General features: G+C 39.8%; 1 protein-coding gene across 1 annotated transcript in view; it reads left to right on the top strand.

Annotated features, from left to right (window-relative positions):
* LOC136257405 (afadin-like) overlaps positions 1–19,527 on the top strand; it is a 34,210-nt gene that overhangs the window by 6,752 nt on the left and 7,931 nt on the right. Inside the window, exons 3-8 of the mRNA XM_066050594.1 lie at positions 1–346; positions 6,309–7,242; positions 10,586–10,945; positions 12,795–13,385; positions 14,533–14,866; positions 16,880–16,975. The exon at positions 1–346 is cut by the window's left edge and continues 141 nt beyond it. Of these exons, the coding sequence (XP_065906666.1) occupies positions 1–346; positions 6,309–7,242; positions 10,586–10,945; positions 12,795–13,385; positions 14,533–14,866; positions 16,880–16,975 (2,661 nt within the window). The remainder of the gene's footprint in view (positions 347–6,308; positions 7,243–10,585; positions 10,946–12,794; positions 13,386–14,532; positions 14,867–16,879; positions 16,976–19,527) is intronic.

The following is a 19,527-nucleotide window of genomic DNA, read 5'->3' as shown; positions in this document are numbered from 1 at the left end:
GCAGTAGTAGCAAGACAAGCAGAAAGTTATCTAAAATGGAGAAGAAAGAACTTAAAGCTCTTGCTAAGAGGGAGAAACGTGAGCGTAAAGAACGCAAGAAACTCTCTAAGAAACTGAAGGGCAGTAATAAATCACTTGCCGACCTAGATGGGACAGGCGCACATACGGACACTGAGGATATGTCACCATCAAGAGCTCCTTCACGGAGTTCATCCCTCTGGACTGGAGACGACAACCATCGGACATTGGTGCGTAGTCTGTCCAATCCAGAGTCTGTATTACGTCGTCGTCGAGCTCAGAAGAGTAGTCGTAGTCGTGAGTCTACCCCAGCTAGTGAAACAATTAGGTGAGTGGGCTGGTTGCTATGGACACTATTTTGAGACCAGCTAAACTGAATATTCATATACCCATGTGTTACATGTGAAGGGAGATAAGCCCTCAACTAACCAAACAAATATACTGTGCATTTTTCAATTGGGAGCCATCAGCATAACCCTCATTGTGTAAACCCTTAGAAGTTGACCCCTTATCCTTGACAACAATTGTGTGTTGTGGATAACTGTGCAGCTGTTGACCAGGTGACTCGTTCAGTGTAAACCTGACATGACGATATGAATTTTTTGAATTCTTCATTATTAAATCAGCCTCATATGACAATAAGTTACAACCCTATAAAGTAGCAACAACAGAAAAATCGATTTGTACAACAAGTATTGGGAAAATGAATTACAGGTGCTTACAAAAACCTTTGTAATTACGAATGCAATGATATATTGTTCACTGTGAATAGGAGAATTCATTTCTGATAAGTATTTCCTTATATCAGAGCACATACAGACATGAAATCAGTGAAGAAAATTGATTGCATAACGACTGCTTTCAACATGATGTAAACAAATTCCCATAACTCATGTATCTGTTGGTCTACTACAGCTCAACAAAAATTTTTGAACTGTTGAGAAGGCAAATAAGATGATATCACTGTTAAACCCTTTCTTTATCAAAAGTGAAGTGGACAGATTTAGCAAATCATAGTAATTAATGATTTATTGTGGTTTGTCCATTATGTCAGGTTTTTGATTGACTTGTAAGGGAGATAGGCCTCCTCTGAAATAAACTTCCTTGTTTCCCCTAGCTCCGTTGTTACTATGATGACCAGTACAAATATACAAGAGTGTATGCAGTCATCTATTAATTGGTACTTTACTGGTCTGACATAATACCTGGATCATGTGATACACAATACCTGGATCATGTGATACACGAGATTAATGCGTCATGAAAAATAGTGTTACCTTCTTTATATGACTGTTCTATTAGAGTATTTGACAGTAGGTGAATGTTAGACTATTTAAATAACTTGGTAATTAGCAGAAGGAATGGAGAAATTCAACACTTTTACATCACATGTCCGAGACATTTGTGGTTGAGAGAGAGTCTATACTGTATCACAGCTGGGATTTGTTGATAATGATGACATCACAGCCGGGATGTGGTGATAATGATAACTGTGGAAACAATGTAACCAAATATTTTATATCTCAGGACATATTTGGATTGAGTGTTACTGTAGTAATGTGGTTTTCCCTTTCAGAGGAAACTAAATTCTTAATGCTGAGGGTTTTCCTTAATTAATGTTAGGAGTTTTTTAATGGAGAGGTTGTTACCAGAGAGGCTGTTAACAGAGAGGTTGTTAACAGAGAGGTTGTTAACAGAGAGGTTGTTAACAGAGAGGTTGTTAGCAGAGAGGTTGTTAACAGAGAGGTTGTTAACAGAGAGGTTGTTAACAGAGAGGTTGTTAGCAGAGAGGTTGTTAGCAGAGAGGTTGTTAACAGAGAGGTTGTTATCAGAGAGGTTGTTAACAGAGAGGTTGTTATCAGAGAGGTTGTTAACAGAAAGGTTGTTATCAGAGAGGTTGTTACCAGAGAGGTTGTTAGCAGAGAGGTTGTTAGCAGAGAGGTTGTTATCAGAGAGGTTGTTAACAGAGAGGTTGTTATCAGAGAGGTTGTTAACAGAGAGGTTGTTAACAGAGAGGTTGTTAACAGAGAGGTTGTTAGCAGAGAGGTTGTTATCAGATAGGTTGTTAACAGAGAGGTTGTTATCAGAGAGGTTGTTACCAGAGAGGTTGTTAGCAGAGAGGTTGTTAACAGAGAGGTTGTTAACAGAGAGGTTGTTAACAGAGAGGTTGTTAGCAGAGAGGTTGTTAACAGAGAGGTTGTTAACAGAGAGGTTGTTATCAGAGAGGTTGTTATCAGAGAGGTTGTTAACAGAGAGGTTGTTATCAGAGAGGTTGTTAACAGAGAGGTTGTTAACAGAGAGGTTGTTAACAGAGAGGTTGTTAGCAGAGAGGTTGTTATCAGAGAGGTTGTTATCAGAGAGGTTGTTATCAGAGAGGTTGTTAACAGAGAGGTTGTTATCAGAGAGGTTGTTAACAGAGAGGTTGTTAACAGAGAGGTTGTTAACAGAGAGGTTGTTAAAAGAGAGGTTGTTAACAGAGAGGTTGTTAGCAGAGAGGTTGTTAGCAGAGAGATTGTTACCAGAGAGGTTGTTACCAGAGAGGTTGTTAGCAGAGAGGTTGTTAACAGAGAGGTTGTTAACAGAGAGGTTGTTAACAGAGAGGTTGTTAACAGAGAGGTTGTTAACAGAGAGGTTGTTAGCAGAGAGTTTGTTAACAGAGAGGTTGTTAACAGAGAGGTTGTTAACAGAGAGGTTGTTAGCAGAGAGGTTGTTATCAGAGAGGTTGTTAACAGAGAGGCTGTTAGCAGATAGGTTGTTAACAGAGAGGTTGTTAACAGAGAGGTTGTTAACAGAGAGGTTGTTAGCAGAGAGGTTGTTATCAGATAGGTTGTTAACAGAGAGGTTGTTATCAGAGAGGTTGTTAGCAGAGAGGTTGTTAACAGAGAGGTTGTTACCAGAGAGGTTGTTACCAGAGAGGTTGTTAACAGAGAGGTTGTTAACAGAGAGGTTGTTAACAGAGAGGTTGTTAACAGAGAGGTTGTTAGCAGAGAGGTTGTTAACAGAGAGGTTGTTAACAGAGAGGTTGTTAGCAGAGAGGTTGTTATCAGAGAGGTTGTTAACAGAGAGGTTGTTATCAGAGAGGTTGTTAACAGAGAGGTTGTTAACAGAGAGGTTGTTAGCAGAGAGGTTGTTAGCAGAGAGATTGTTACCAGAGAGGTTGTTACCAGAGAGGTTGTTAGCAGAGAGGTTGTTAACAGAGAGGTTGTTAACAGAGAGGTTGTTAACAGAGAGGTTGTTAACAGAGAGGTTGTTAACAGAGAGGTTGTTAGCAGAGAGTTTGTTAACAGAGAGGTTGTTAACAGAGAGGTTGTTAACAGAGAGGTTGTTAGCAGAGAGGTTGTTATCAGAGAGGTTGTTAACAGAGAGGCTGTTAGCAGATAGGTTGTTAACAGAGAGGTTGTTAACAGAGAGGTTGTTAACAGAGAGGTTGTTAGCAGAGAGGTTGTTATCAGATAGGTTGTTAACAGAGAGGTTGTTATCAGAGAGGTTGTTAGCAGAGAGGTTGTTAACAGAGAGGTTGTTACCAGAGAGGTTGTTACCAGAGAGGTTGTTAACAGAGAGGTTGTTAACAGAGAGGTTGTTAACAGAGAGGTTGTTAACAGAGAGGTTGTTAGCAGAGAGGTTGTTAACAGAGAGGTTGTTAACAGAGAGGTTGTTAGCAGAGAGGTTGTTATCAGAGAGGTTGTTAACAGAGAGGTTGTTATCAGAGAGGTTGTTAACAGAGAGGTTGTTAACAGAGAGGTTGTTAACAGAGAGGTTGTTAACAGAGAGGTTGTTAACAGAGAGGTTGTTAACAGAGAGGTTGTTAACAGAGAGGTTGTTAGCAGAGAGGTTGTTATCAGAGAGGTTGTTAACAGAGAGGTTGTTATCAGAGAGGTTGTTAACAGAGAGGTTGTTATCAGAGAGGTTGTTAGCAGAGAGGTTGTTAACAGAGAGGTTGTTAGCAGAGAGGTTGTTAGCAGAGAGGTTGTTAGCAGAGAGGTTGTTAACAGAGAGGTTGTTATCAGAGAGGTTGTTAGCAGAGAGGGAGTTTGTAAAAGGCGGAATAAGGAATAGCGGAATAACGGAATAACGGAATAACTCGCATCACAACGAATGGGCATTTATATGGCTTATGCAATGTTAGGGTGATTGCACTGTTACAGCTGTGAACTCATCCCTCGTAGATATCCTTACAATGTAGGGTGATTGCGTGTACTGTTACGGCTGTGAACTACACTGCTTCGTCACTCATAGATGTCCTAGCGAAATGATTACTATACGCTCTTACTACTACTGTATGTAGCTAAGCTAGAATATACGGTAGTTAGCTATTAGTTTCGTTTTCGAGTCTTCATCCTTCCAGTGGAGGAATGAAACGAAACGACTGTCACGCCCCCTTTGCTGCTCATGACGTTGGTACCATACTTAACATACAGTACCCGCTTACGAAGTGCAAAATTACATTTGATTATAGCTCTTACTAGCTACTATTGTATGTAAAGTATGGTACTAATGTCGCGAGCAAAAGGGGGTGTGACAGCCGTTTCGTTTCATCTCTCCACTGGAAGGATGAAGACTTAAAACGAAACTAATAGCTAACTACTGTATACTTTAGCTGTGCTAGCGCAATGATACTTAGCTACATACAGTAGTAGTAAGAGCGTATAGTAATCACTTCGCTAGGACGGCTATGAGCGACGAAGCAGTGTAGTTCACAACTGTAACAGTACACGCAATCACCCTACATTGTAAGGATATCTACGAGGGATGAGTTCACAGCTGTAACAGTGCAATCACCCTAACATTGCATAAGCCATATAAATGCCCATTCGTTGTGATGCGAGTTATTCCGTTATTCTGCTATTCCTTATTCCGCCTTTTACAAACTCCCTAGCAGAGAGGTTGTTATCAGAGAGGTTGTTAGCAGAGAGGTTGTTAACAGAGAGGTTTAACAACCTCACTTCTATTACCACTCTAATAGAACAGTCAGATTATTACGGTTAGATATACAGTTGCTAGAAGGCTTGATGTACTGTTTACTACAATACTCCTGAAGCAGGAAACACCAGTGTGCCAGTTCCATCACCCAGCCCATTCAGTGAGTTTATATAACTTAATACAGTGCACCCTGAACTTCAAGCAATGATAAAAGTGTTTAGATAAGTGAATTATTCAGATAACTGAAGACCACACATTTATACAGAGCTCTGTTGAAATACTCTAATAGAACATACATCTGTATTCATAGTACTCTAATAAAACAAGTTGTTTCTGATTTCGGCTAAACGAGGGTATGGATTAACGAGAGTCAGATAACTGAGGGTTTACTGTATCATTGTTTATCTCAAACTTTGTTCAATTGACAGTCAGTGTATTGTGCTAGCTGTTATGGATAATCAGGGTTTGAAATTATCGAAGTCCTGTGGTATGATAATGTGATGCAGTACAGCAGCTAGTGTGGCTAACAGCTAGTGTGGCTAACAGCTAGTGTGGCTAACAGCTAGTGTGGCTAACAGCTAGTGTGTGGGTAGCAGAGATACACTTCACCAGCTAAAACATTGTACATGCTATAATAGTCCAGTTTGAAAACAGCTCAGTCCTTCATACTTCTGTGATCTTTGTAAGTATCCTAACTTGTTAATAGGGCTGAGCGATACTGCCATTTTAGTATCACGATCGATACTAAAGCCACTATTCATGATACTGAATAGTTCATGATACTTACAAATAAGTCAATCATAGCTGGTGCTATTTAGTGTATTGCTCAGTATTCCTGCAGGAAGTCTTTAAAGGTAGCATCAAACTAACCACTATCATCCTTGTTTACAGTTATTGTAACACATGCTTTGAGGTTATGTTATGGTGTTCACACCTCTCTGCAGGGGTAACCAGGTTATGACTTACAAGGATTCTTATCCTATATAGTAAAATGACAGTAATGTACAGGCATGGTATCACGATAGTTAATAACAAAATATCACGATATCGATACTTTCAAAATATCGTGATATATCGTTAAAATGATAATATCGCTCAGCCCTACTTGTTACACTGGTATAATGAGTATCCTAACTTGTTACGCTGGTATATTATGGGTATCCTAACTTGTTACACTGGTATATTATGAGTATCCTAACTTGTTACAGTGATATTATAGGCTTGTCAGTGAGATTGGCCTTATGTGATGACTGTTTTATTTCAAGTGTAGTGTATGTTCTATTAGTGTATTTGTGTTAAATCATTTTCTGAGACCTCTAGGGCATTTCTAATTGCAGTAGCTATATATTTATAATTATCTCCAATTACAGGATATATGCTGACACTGTTGTCAGTGACGACCCAGGTTGTACTATGTTGATATCAGCAACAGATAGTTGTCATGACATCATCATATCATTATTGAAACAATTTGGACTGACAAGGGAGAACCCCTCAGAATATAGACTAATTGTAGTTGCCATATTTGGAGATAGCAGCAGATCACAAAATGAACAAGTGCTAGCCCCTGGGGACTGTCCCCTGCAGCAATTTGAAGGGGAGGGGCTTGTATATCATCTTAGACATGTCAGGGACATCCCCTTGTCACAACAGCGTCACCATGACAACAGCCGAGTGCTATGTCCTTTATTAGTGGAGGTATGCCCAGAGGAGTCAGCGTCACGGCGACAGCAGCCTCGTAACATTGTCCTATCACACGACATCACAGAGATTGGCAGTAGCCATGGAAACAGTAATACAGCCAGTAGATTTGTACACTTGAGTGATAGAGGTGTCCGTCCAAGACACTGCCAGATATCAGCTATCAGTGGACGCTATACCATCTCCCCATTGGACAAACATGCTGAGACTTTTGTTAATGGAGAGATGATTGTAGAGCCAGCCTTCCTGACACATGGATCCATTGTGGCCTTCGGTAGACAATGTTCATTCCGATTTGTAGACCCAAGACTCCAGTCCAATACCACGGCAACCACTAATCTGGTTGGAAATGATCTCAGTCGCCACAGCACTGGGAACTTGTTACGTGAAGGTGGCATGTACCCCACCCCACCCCTTAGTAACACCTCCAGGGCATTAAGTCAACCACTGGACTCATTTCCTGATTGTTTACCATCCCCATCCCCAGTTGTCATGGCAACACGAGCTAGTACATTAACTAGATTATCAGCTAATCAAGAGCAGAAGATACCGGAGGTGTCATCACGGCGATCGCAATCTGTCCAACCAAATCTAGTCCCCGTGGTGAGTGTTACATGTCATAGTCAAAGTTGGGTTTAACTAGTTTCTAAGTTACTGGTAATATAACTAGTTACATAATATTTTGTAACTCGTAACTAGGAGTAACTGTCTGAAAAGTAACTAAGTTACAATAGTAACTTGTAACTGTAGGTAATTATTCTTTTAAAGCAAGAACACTTCCAATTTTTGTGCCATACTTGTTGATGCATAGCTGAGAAAAGTGTTATCATCAAGTCATGTTACGAAAGTTTACATTATGAAAGTAACTAGCAACTAAAGTAAGTAGTTACTTAGTAACTGTATCTAAGATAAATGCAACAGGTTACTTTCTGAGCTAACTACCCTAACTTTGGTCATAATAATACAGTGTAGCTGTTACAACTATGTGTAGCTACCTCCTCCAGTTTAATGACATATAATACAACATCTTAGCATATTACAGTAGTGTGAACATTATATGTTTCATTGCATTGCTGGTAACTTGTCTGAAGATGTGTTTTGTAAAATATTCACTGGTTCTGTGCTAGCTACAATAAGCTGATTGTTACTGTCAACAAGTTGTTAATGAGGCAGCTGGATATAGTGCCATGGGTCACATTTCTCACTTACACAACAAGCCATAATCAATTAATTACCCATGCTATATGTATACATCCTATTACATCCTATTACACCACGGTCAGTCAATTCACCTGTAGAAATAAGTACAAGTTGCTATATTCTAATATTATATATCATACAGTACAGTAGTACTGTATATTAGGGATCATGGAGGTTAGGGTTTTTCTGGCCTTTTAAAAATATCACCCAAAAACCAGCTACCTCACAATACCATCCTGGTGCCTTGGCAGTATTGGTTAGGTGCTACCCTAAATGCTACCAATAGAATTCAAACTTATTCAATGGAATTTGCTACTGACTAACTGCCTGCTTGTGTAATATCTGCAGACAAGCATAACTCAATAACGGCTAAGGCTACAGGATTGATTTTTTAAAATTGTTTGACGTTGCTTCAGCCAGACATGTACCTTCTGGTATACCACAGTATGTACAATGCACACATCATGGACTTACCTTTGTGCTCCTTTGTGTACCTATGCTGACAGCTAAAGGTAGTAATTGATACTTCAGGCACACATCAGACGAAAACATTAACTCTCACGCTGTTTTTTTATTTCGATGCCGGCATGCACTGGTTCTTAATCAACAATTACTGTTTTGTAATAATGTGATTATGCATACTGAATTACCAAATTAATAAAGTTATTGTAATTGGTGAATTATTTCATAATTCTCTAATTACGTTGCTATACATTAGCATTGCTAAGGAAGTGCTAATCAAACAACCACTTTAAACACCATATCACGCATCTTCTGAACTATACACAAGGCATACATCATATCTATCACCTAGTATTAACAATATCATTGTACAAACAAAATAACGCTAACTGCCACAGGTGTATGTATGGAGCCATGCTGTTATTTCTGTGATTTATATTATGGTACTATTATTAGCCAACATGTCACTATAGCTGTTACTATTATTAGCATAACTAATAAAGGAAGTAATAATTATAAAAAATTAACTGGCTGATAGCAACTTGTAATGAATTTATTAATAATGTGATGTCACTGGTCTTATTAACATACATACCATTAATACTTTACATTGTTTGGTGAACACTTGTGTCATCCATCTATTAGCTCCGTGCTTGTATCTGGTATATTTTATAAGCCAAAAAGCTTACATGAGAACCCTGTGCTTCTATTCAGATAAGATCTGGTACCTGTTACATGTGCACTAAAATACTTGTTCTATTTGACCAGTTATAATAGAAATGATTGGAGTTGTCATGGTAACAGATAATGGGTGTGGTGGTCAGACAGGAAATAATTAACTTGTTAGTGTTGTCTAGAGGGTTAATGGAGCTATCCAATCAGAATTCCTCACATAATGTTAATAAGTAGTTCCCCCTCAGGCAGTTGTTGACATTGTTAGCTAATGAGCCTTGTGTTTGTGTGATCATTGCCTTTTGGGTCGTCAATACCTGTTTAACAGGACATCAATAGCTGTTTAACAGGCTGTATTGTTAAATACCAGTTATCGTGGATTGAGCATCCATTGTCATAATTTTTTTGGGGGATTTGACCAAATAGCCAATCAAATGTGAGGACTTCCATTCAAATTTCGTTCTCATTGGCCCATTTTCACGTGACACTATAGACATTGGTGACCACGGATGTGCAATCCACGATAAACCATGTAGAGTCCAGAAAGGGCACATGCTTGTTTACTAGTCACATGATAGCCTATTTATAGGCACCCTCCAATAAACACTGTGGCTTGTAATCGGTAGTATTGAGCGTTATATTTACAGGGTTGTAAACTTGCTAAGGAGTACCCCCACCCCTACACTAAAACCTTCTGGTGTGTATATGATTTACGTCACCAGTGGACACCTAGACATGTTGGACTAACGTGTCAACCATTGGTACATAATAGCAACTAATTAGTCATAACGTCAGAATTTGTTGTAACTTTTGGATGGGAAAATGACAGATGACTGGATGGTATTTTGTTTATTGTTACCATGCAGCTAAATTTTATGGGAAGCTGTTAAAATAGCCTGTAGCATAAATTTTTGTGATTGGAAATCTGCCAGACACAAATGATTTCTGTAGTCTTACGTATCTCTTTGGATACTATGGAAAGGTTATAAAACTGAAGGTTATAATACACTTCTACATCACACAATGTAGTGAATACACTACACTACATATACCACACTCAACCATGTTACACAACACACTACACACAACATCACTTACTAAAATGAATACACTATCACATTGCACAAATACTCCACACAAGTGGGAAGCCATAGTGTCATACTAGGGGATGGACTAGTCCAGATACTTTAAATACCACACACTAACACTCCCTGGCTATATTAGGTTATGACATCAACATTACTATGGCTATGCTAAGCTATATAAACCTGTAACTACCCAGTCTGGATTAGTTTAGTTGTTATGAGGTGGTGGGCATTAGATGGAGGACCAGTCACCTGTCAAATTGTATCATTTCATCTACCCTGGTGGGAATTATGCAGAACACCTGGCCCCTGATGGACAATACACCCAACAGAGTTGTGATGGGCACTATATGGAACAGTGTAGTGGACAATATGTGAAACAGGCTGCATCCAGTGGGCAATATTTGGAGTGTTCTAGTAGTGACAGTAGTAGTCACAGTCCCAGTGGTTACTATAGCAACTGCTATTCTGTTAGTACTAGTATCCCATTATTGACCAGTTGTCATGGTTACTGTTTTTGTTTGTAGCATTCAGATGATGATGATGATGACGAGGCCGGTAACTATCGGCAACACAGCAAATCAGGGTTACACTCTAGCAAGGATAGTTCAATATTGTCCAGTGAATTCTCTGATGTTGATTATCTGTTGCTGCCGGCAACTTTGTCATTCCCGCCAACCCAAGAAGGCGTGTTATTGTCTGGGCTGATTTGTGACGTAAAGTGTGAAGATGTGAAGTACAAGCTGTCCCCAGCATTTGCCCTCTACCTGATAGCTAAACACCATTTGTCTGTACAATTCCAACCAGGGCTACATGGAGGAGAGAGGAAGAAACATCTCCTGGTGATGATGAAGAATAGCATATCTCTGGTGAAGAGGGCTGTGAAGGTGTGTATGTGTAATGTGTGTGTGTGTGTGTGCGCGCGCGTGCGTGCATGTGTGTGTGTGTGTAGTTTGCGTGTGTTATGTGTTGTAGTGTACATCACATATTCCATTTGAAGAGGGCTATAATGGTGTTCAGTGTAGCATAGTGTATGGGCCACATGTAGTGTAGTTGTTTACAACTTGTACTGTGGTAAGGTATGACAAGAATCATCTACACCTCACACACACAGGAACTATTACTAACATATTCACACTACTCAACACATTACATATATCTGCTACTACACCCACACCTAGCGCTGTGTGGCTTCTGCTGCACTTCTGAAAGTGAAAAAATAAAAATACTAACTTATCATGATCACATAGTTCTCTTTATTCATTACTACCTTGTACTGCAGACATCACCTGCTGTACTGTGATGTTAACATATTTTACTAGCTCACCAAATCAACAACACAAAACACCTCCACAATAGGATGAAGACCGGTCCCATTGATACATTTTACCTCTGGAAGTCTTTATCATACAGTACGCTAGGTACGGTATATTAGGTTAAAAATTTGTAGTAAAAATGGCCCTAAGCCACCAAGTGTCTAGAGATGCACTCACTACACACTTGTCTAATACATGTTAATATCCATACCCATGTAGTGTAGTAAACATTGTAGTTGTGTGCTGGTGTGTGTTCACTGCTTGTGTGGCTAGGGTTGATGGGCTGCCATTGTGTTACAACTGCACATGTGCCAGAAGCATTTAACCTTTAATATGTCTGCATCTAACAGCTTCTGTCAAATGTACAACTTTTTTGTTACAATGAGAGGTTGTCTTCTTTCAGAGGTAAAAGCGTATTGTGTCGTTAGTTTGAAAATAGGTGATCCATCTAAGCATACTCAACATAATGGACTAATTCATGGTATGCATTGTCCTACTAATATAATTCAGTTTCCCAGAGGCCATTAGTAACTAGTATGGCTTTAAACAGCATATTAATTGTCATGATAACTGCTGCATATCTCTTGTCACCCCCACAATTTGATATAACAGCAGCAGCTGTGCTGGTCACCTTATTTGTGGCTGAGGGATTTTGCTTTGTTAACATTTTTGCAAAAAGTATTTTTATTCCCACAACCTTATGATGTCTGTTTACACTACCAAATATGGCACCAGGTGTTAAGGGTTGTTTATTAGCTAGTAATGTGTTGTGAAGGTTTGTAAGGGATCTGGGACACATATGAGATGGATATACAATTTGTCCTTTAGAATTGATTTTAAGTGTTAGTGTTGAATTAGATCACAAGGTGAATGATGTGTCACCAACGTCCTCTGATTTCTTTGAATATCACACAGACAATTTAGCAGCTGACAAAGTATTCATCTCGTGATACAAACCATCATAGCAATGTCTCTTTTAGCCATACAACGGTTATATGAGCTGAAGTGATTGTTCAGCTGTACTTCAATATACTATAGCATTGATTTTGAGTGTTATAGTGAGATTCCTGATTGCTAAACAAAACAAAGATTGGTTGTGAAGGGAGCGACCCATGCAGGGACTGACCCGTGAAGGTTCTCATTACTACTAAACCTTACTACAGAGCTGCTACTGTTGTCACTGGAGTCAAATTGACTAGATTCCATGTGGTGGGATGACCAGTATATCATTAACACTGTAATACATACCGTGTGACATGTAACATACACCCCCTGGCATGTACGGCATGTAACCATTGAATGGCTATCTATATCTCCTATTCTGTGTGTAATGTCTGTCTGTCTGTGTGTAATGTCTGTCTGTGTGTAGTATATATACAATATACAATAGTAACCCTGTTAATAATGTACAATTGTTTAGGGTCGAGACTCAGCTAGTCTACTGGCATTCTGGATGGCCAATGTGTCAGAATTGCTACAATTTCTCAAGAGAGATTCTGACCTGGCATTATTGGCTGGAGACTATGAGACACCATTGGTTAAATTAATCCAACAATGTTTCAAACATTTCTGCCAGTGTGTGTTGAGGGAACTGTTACTATGGTTACCGGCTCTATTAGATGCCTCCCATGAAGCAGATTCAGAAGACGCCTATATATCCCATGATGATGACTCGTGTGACATGGAACCTGATATTATACATATAGGCCGGTCAGCACGGCAACAACAAGATGGTTGCTACCCTACCATTGGACGGATTCTAATGACATTATCGTCCACCATGCAGCTATTGAAGCGTTACCATGTCAACCCTGGCCTCAATATCCAAATCTTTTCAATCTTGTTTAGAGCAATTTGTGTGAACGTGTTTAACCAGCTGGTGGTTACCCCGGGATACTGTCACCAATCATGGGGAATGAGGTTGAGACAGAGACTAGCTAGGATTGAGGCTTGGGCTGAACGACAAGGATTGGAGCGGACTACCAATTGTCAACTGTGCCTAGTAGTACAGGTGTGTACATCTGTGTGTATGTCCAGTAGTGTGTGTCTGTATGTGTGTATGTCCAGTAGCAGTGAAAATTTTAACACTGCACAAGTGATGGGAGAGTTGGAGGTGTCTACACCATCTGGTATACCAGAAGTTTACTATAATTTACTAAATTAACCAATCATCCTTATGTTGATAAGTCCTACGATATCTCGATGATCAGATATACGCACAGCATACATCAAATTGTAGCTTGCTCACTTTACTGGTTACGCTATTGCCAGTTAATGTATTTGTTTCAATTATCTAGAGAAGTATGTTTAAATTTGTTATCGCACACCTGTATCCTGTATGTGTGTCTGTATGTGTGTATACCCTTATGTCTATATGTCAGGTAGTGTGTCCTGTATCAATTGTGTACGCCTGTGTGTACATCTGTGTGTCTTGTGCACTGACTGGGTTATCTTGTATTCATGGTCTTGTACACTGACTGGGTTATCTTGTATTCATGGTCTTGTACACTGACTGGGTTATCTTGTATTCATGGTCTTGTACACTGACTGGGTTATCTTGTATTCATGGTCTTGTACAATACATGATAACTATTTCTACTGTGTTTGACAATTGAGGTTCAAATTTATTTGTGTGAGTAGGTATAGCCTGGTTGATCTTTGATCAAATTCTGACAAATGGTAGGTATTTTGATCTTTGATCAACCAGTAAACATAACCTGGTTCATCTTTGATCAGGTAGATATAGCCGTAGTTGTAACCGTAGTTGTAACCGTAGTTGTAACCTTAAAAGATCTTATAAAGTGATAGATAATGCATGGAAAATGTCCTTTCAGCCATTAGTTGGTGTTTGCCTACACATGATTGCAGTAAAGCGGACACGCCCATTTGCAATCATGTCATACAGTACTGCTGCTATGCATTTTCCAAATGCTTACAAACTTATTAAATAGGATTAGAAAGAAGAAGGATGTGCATAAATACAAGAAAACTTGTAACTTGAAAGCTGACATCGAAGCTTTGAATGTTCGAACTTTTTATTAGCGAATGTTTGAGGTAGTTTTCAATATTCGTCCCAGCCCTACTTGTAACAAGATAAGTCACTTCTTCATTGAGAACAACTTACTATATATGGCAATAATGTGTTACTGCTGTTATAGGCGGCGGAGCTGTTACAATGCCCTGAGGCAATGATAGGAGGGACCAGTCATAATTTAGATGAAGTGTTGAACTCTGTACAAGTACACACCTTACTATCACACTACCATGGTGATGCCCCACTGCCCCGGAGCCTTGTTGACAAGCTGATTGCCACAGCAAAGGCTACAGTGGATGTGCGTATTCTAGCTGAAGGGCGGAGGATTTGTCTACAAGAGGAAATGTCAATTAGTTACTTGGCGGACTTCAGGCTGCCAAATTGTGGTTACTCTTGTGAGGGGCATAGGGATATCCCCTCTGGTTTCCTTGACTACCTGCAACCTTTCATTGATCATGGTTAGTGTGTATGTCCTGTCTGTATGTGTGTATGTCCTGTCTGTACGTGTGTATGTGTGCATGTCTTATGGTAAATTGGGGGAAATATATTGAAGTCCTCTTAGTGTGGAAAAGATAGTTTCATAATAATTGTGCGCGTGCCACTGCCTTCACACCAGTTGTGTTTATTTTCTTGTGAAAGTTACTGCTAGTACCAGTCACTTTAGTGGCTAGCCTGTAGGAGCTAAGAAGGGTGACAGAAGTCTTTAAGGTTAATGATGTCTTCATCATGATGTCTTGATCATGAAATTCAATATTAAATATACCGTGTACATAGTTTTCATGAATGAACAGATTTCACAGTCTTATTTTCAAGGATCACTTGTTTTCACTCAGTTTACCTACTGTGTAGCACAGAGCTAATAATTGTAGAGGATGAGCAGTACACAGAGAGCTAAGCGACTGCAAAATCTGTGAAAATTACAATTTGTATGTGTATATGGTACAATACCATTAGCTCAGTCTACTTCAAATTGTAGCACTGCTTGTAGACTTGTGTAGAAAATATTAATTTTCACAGACTAATTTTGCAACACTAGAATTCTACAAGCTCATCGTAGAAACTTGCTATGGCTTCATTTGTAAAATAAGAATTTGTGTACTTTATTTCACAAACTGCAAGAGTGTTTTGTTCCCACGCACATTAACAGCACATCATAAACATGTGGACACCATTTATACGGTACGGCTCAAACGTAACGTCATCTCGTGATAGTGTAAGCAATTAAAATAGTTGCTAATTAAGTGGCGTGGTACCCATTTCACTTGTGAGTATTCATCCCATTTTGTTTGGATAAATACTCGTGAGTGAAACGGGTGCCATGTCTTTTACTTGCACTCACATGAGATGACGTTGTGTTTGAATGATGCTGTAGTACATCTATTGTATTGTGGCAATTGAGCTATTGTCAGAAAGGAGTAAAGCCCCTTTTGAGTATTGCCCTTCTGAAAATGTGTTGTCATAGTTGGGTAGAAGTTTGATCCTACCATACTATATTGTTTCCTGGGGATGTCCCCCAGCAGGCTACCTTATATGGTCTAGAGTTCTAGGTTAGTGACCCCTGTAACATGTGTGGGGGTCACCCTATTGGCTATATTCCCTCCAATAGGAACACTTGTCACCTTATCACAATACACTCCATATGGTGAAGCCATACTAGTTCTGGTTACCATAGTGACCATCTATGGTTAGTGCCATGTCACGCACAGCACCATGGATATGGCTTCTCTCCCACGCCACACTGTTATGGCTTCCCATCTACACACACTTGTCACCTGAGGAGGATTGATGTGTCCATTAGCCATAATTATACAGCTGTGCTGTGGATCATTATCAGTGTATGGACTAGTAAGAGCTACTCAGTAAAGGGATATCATCATCATCACCTAATCCAGTAATATTGTACAGGGGGTGCCACTTTGTGGGACATATGATGTTTAGTGGGGCTAGGGATGATGTTGTTAAGGGTGACCATGCATCAGTTAATAGGTAACTAACTAAAAGTTTCTTGGGGCTGGAAATGTGAGTCTAGCCAAAATATTGCCTGGCCATTTGGAATTGAGGATGATCACCTGGTAACAGCTGCTATCTCATGAAAACAGTTACTGTCAATTTCTGTTTTGTCTTTCTCATAGATGTTTCCAGCAGATTTGTGGGGATCGTCCTTTATTATAGACGTAGCCTTAATGTCTGCAATAGTAGCACAACTTCTCATTCAGCCAGTGACTGGTTTGAATTTCTGTGCTGAGCATTTATATGACATTTGTGTTATCCAAAATGTGTATATTTTAATTTTTTGGTTGATGGTAGTGTAATATGGTGCAAGAAACTAGAAGAGTGACATGTCACCCCTCATGACATGTCATCCCTCATCTTTCACTATTTACTGTCAGCAACTCTTGCTTCACCTATTAGTAAAACATAGTAAATCTGTTATCAGTGGTTACATCATGTTATGATATTTCATCCAATAGGATTGTGTGATTTCACGATGAACAGTGATTGGCGTAGGGTGGGGTCTACACATTCTATGGGCGGATACTCCGCCCCTTCTCCGATATCCTTCAGCAGTAAGTAACCCTGTAGTGTATATACGGTGTACTTGTATTGGAGGTGATAAAGAATTGGTTGAAATGTATGTATAGAGTAGTGGGGACCTCTCTATTAACCACGACACTGTTTAGATCAAGATTTAGTTTGATCCATTTTTCACTACAATGAAGAGGTGGTCCTCTTTAAGAGATGACAATGTGTGGATACCTTTGTCCTTATTAGGGACTAGCTGTGGTACCTGCCCTTCGTGCAGGTTGAGCTGAATGATTGATATAATATTGTACCTGCCCTTCGAATATTGTATTGTATGTACTTAACCACACATGTACTGCTGTAGAATCAAAATACACTCTAGTGTACATGTCTGTCATTTAGCTCACCAATTGTAACACATATAATATTATTGCATTCAAGTTTTGTATAATCTTTCTGACATTGACATACACATGTCGTAATAAAATAAAACAAACAGCAAGTGTATATAATTATGTGACATGAACGTCCATATGATTGATCAGTTGAATACACAGTGAAGTTGAATATCTACACACTGAAGTTGCCAGCTGATCATGTGATTCAGGACATTAAAGCTAGACTAAAGGTGGGCCTACAAATACCCGTAGTTAACCACTGTTATCCATCTGCTGTGCCAGCCAAGTGTGAACTATAAATTCCATCATCATCAGGGGTGCGGCTCACTCATAGCCCCGACCACTCCCGTTAGCTTCCGTCTTTGGCTTACCCAAAGTTGTATTCCTATCCCATTCAGTTCAGGCCTGTGCTGTTCGTACTCTTCTCCAGAGTTCATATTCCAGGAGGATGCACTCCTATTCTCTCGCGAGTTTGTGTTGCTTGGCATGGATTTTGTAAAATGGACGTCACTCCATTTAACTACCACCAATGGGTGTGTATTATAACGTAGATCAAAGGCATAGGACTGCAATCGCCATTCCATGTAGTGGGAAGTAGCTGTACTCGAAAAACCTATTTACGAACTTGGGATAATGGCAATTTTTCAGCGCTGTATAGCAAACGGGACATGCTAGAAACTTCTATTAATAAACTTATATTAATAAACTTCTATTAATAAACTTCTTGGTGCCGTGTAGCAAATTTGGGGTCAATCAGTGCTACTGTTCGGGAGTTAGCTGGACCACAGACAGACAGACAGTATTTCAACTTTATATAGTAGATAGGGAGGTTTTGTGTCATTAATTTGGAGGGCTTGTTAAGAGGGGTGTCCGCTCTATTGTATGTAGACAAGACATCAGGCAGGCTTTGGTGATGCCAGAGCCTAGTTATATATTTACAGCAAGTCACTACAGGAAAGACGTACTTTAGTGTGCAAAGCATGCCAACCTATGGGGGTCTGGGGGCATGCCACCCCAGGAAATTTTTGAAACTTAGACCCTCTGAAATTGAATCTGAGAGTGGTTTCAGCTGTATTAGGGTGACTGCTCTATTAGAGTATCTCCATCTTGTATCTCCATCTTCAATTTTATGGCTTCTGACAACATGCCACCTAGGAAAATTTTAAACATTATACCCTCTGAAATTTGATGTGAGGCTAGGATTAACAGTTTATTAGAGTAACTTCTATTGCTCATATTTGCCTAACTGGTGACTGTTCTATTAGAGTATCTCGATCTTGATGTTTATTATAGAGTACAATTATACATGCCCTGACCAGGTGGCCCAGGTCTGGCTACGTCTCTGCAAGACATTTGCATATATTATAATTCTACCTCCCACACACGTCCAGTGTTAATACTAGTACTGCAACCGGTGTGTGAGTTAGGTAACAGTTAGGTGACATGTTCGCTCCAAGAGTTTGATAAGTGTTCAAATAAGTGAAATTCATTTATTTAATGTCCTCTCAGTTAACCAAACTACTTTCCATTCACCAAAGTGATTGTTTTGTTAGCTAAATTTTTCATAAAACTTTATATTATTGTTTTAAGATGATTTCACACACAACTTCAGATCAAGTTATTGACTTGTCTGGTCAGGTCACCAGGTTATCACCACTAGCTGGTCAGGTCACCAGGTTATCACACACTAGCTGGTCAGGTCACCAGGTTATCACACACTAGCTGGTCAGGTCACCAGGTTATCACACACTAGCTGGTCAGGTCACCAGGTTATCACCACTAGCTGGTCAGGTCACCAGGTTATCACACACTAGCTGGTCAGGTCACCAGGTTATCACACACTAGCTGGTCAGGTCACCAGGTTATCACACACTAGCTGGTCAGGTCACCAGGTTATCACACACTAGCTGGTCAGGTCACCAGGTTATCACACACTAGCTGGTCAGGTCACCAGGTTATCACACACTAGCTGGTCAGGTCACCAGGTTATCACACACTAGCTGGTCAGGTCACCAGGTTATCACACACTAGCTGGTCAGGTCACCAGGTTATCACACACTAGCTGGTCAGGTCACCAGGTTATCACACACTAGCTGGTCAGGTCACCAGGTTATCACACACTAGCTGGTCAGGTCACCAGGTTATCACACACTAGCTGGTCAGTTCACCAGGTTATCACCCACTAGCTGGTCAGTTCA

This window comes from Dysidea avara, chromosome 6 (genome assembly GCF_963678975.1).
Source record: "Dysidea avara chromosome 6, odDysAvar1.4, whole genome shotgun sequence".
In the NCBI taxonomy this organism is placed as follows: Eukaryota; Metazoa; Porifera; class Demospongiae; order Dictyoceratida; family Dysideidae; genus Dysidea; species Dysidea avara.
This window is presented reverse-complemented; position numbering and strand designations above follow the sequence as displayed.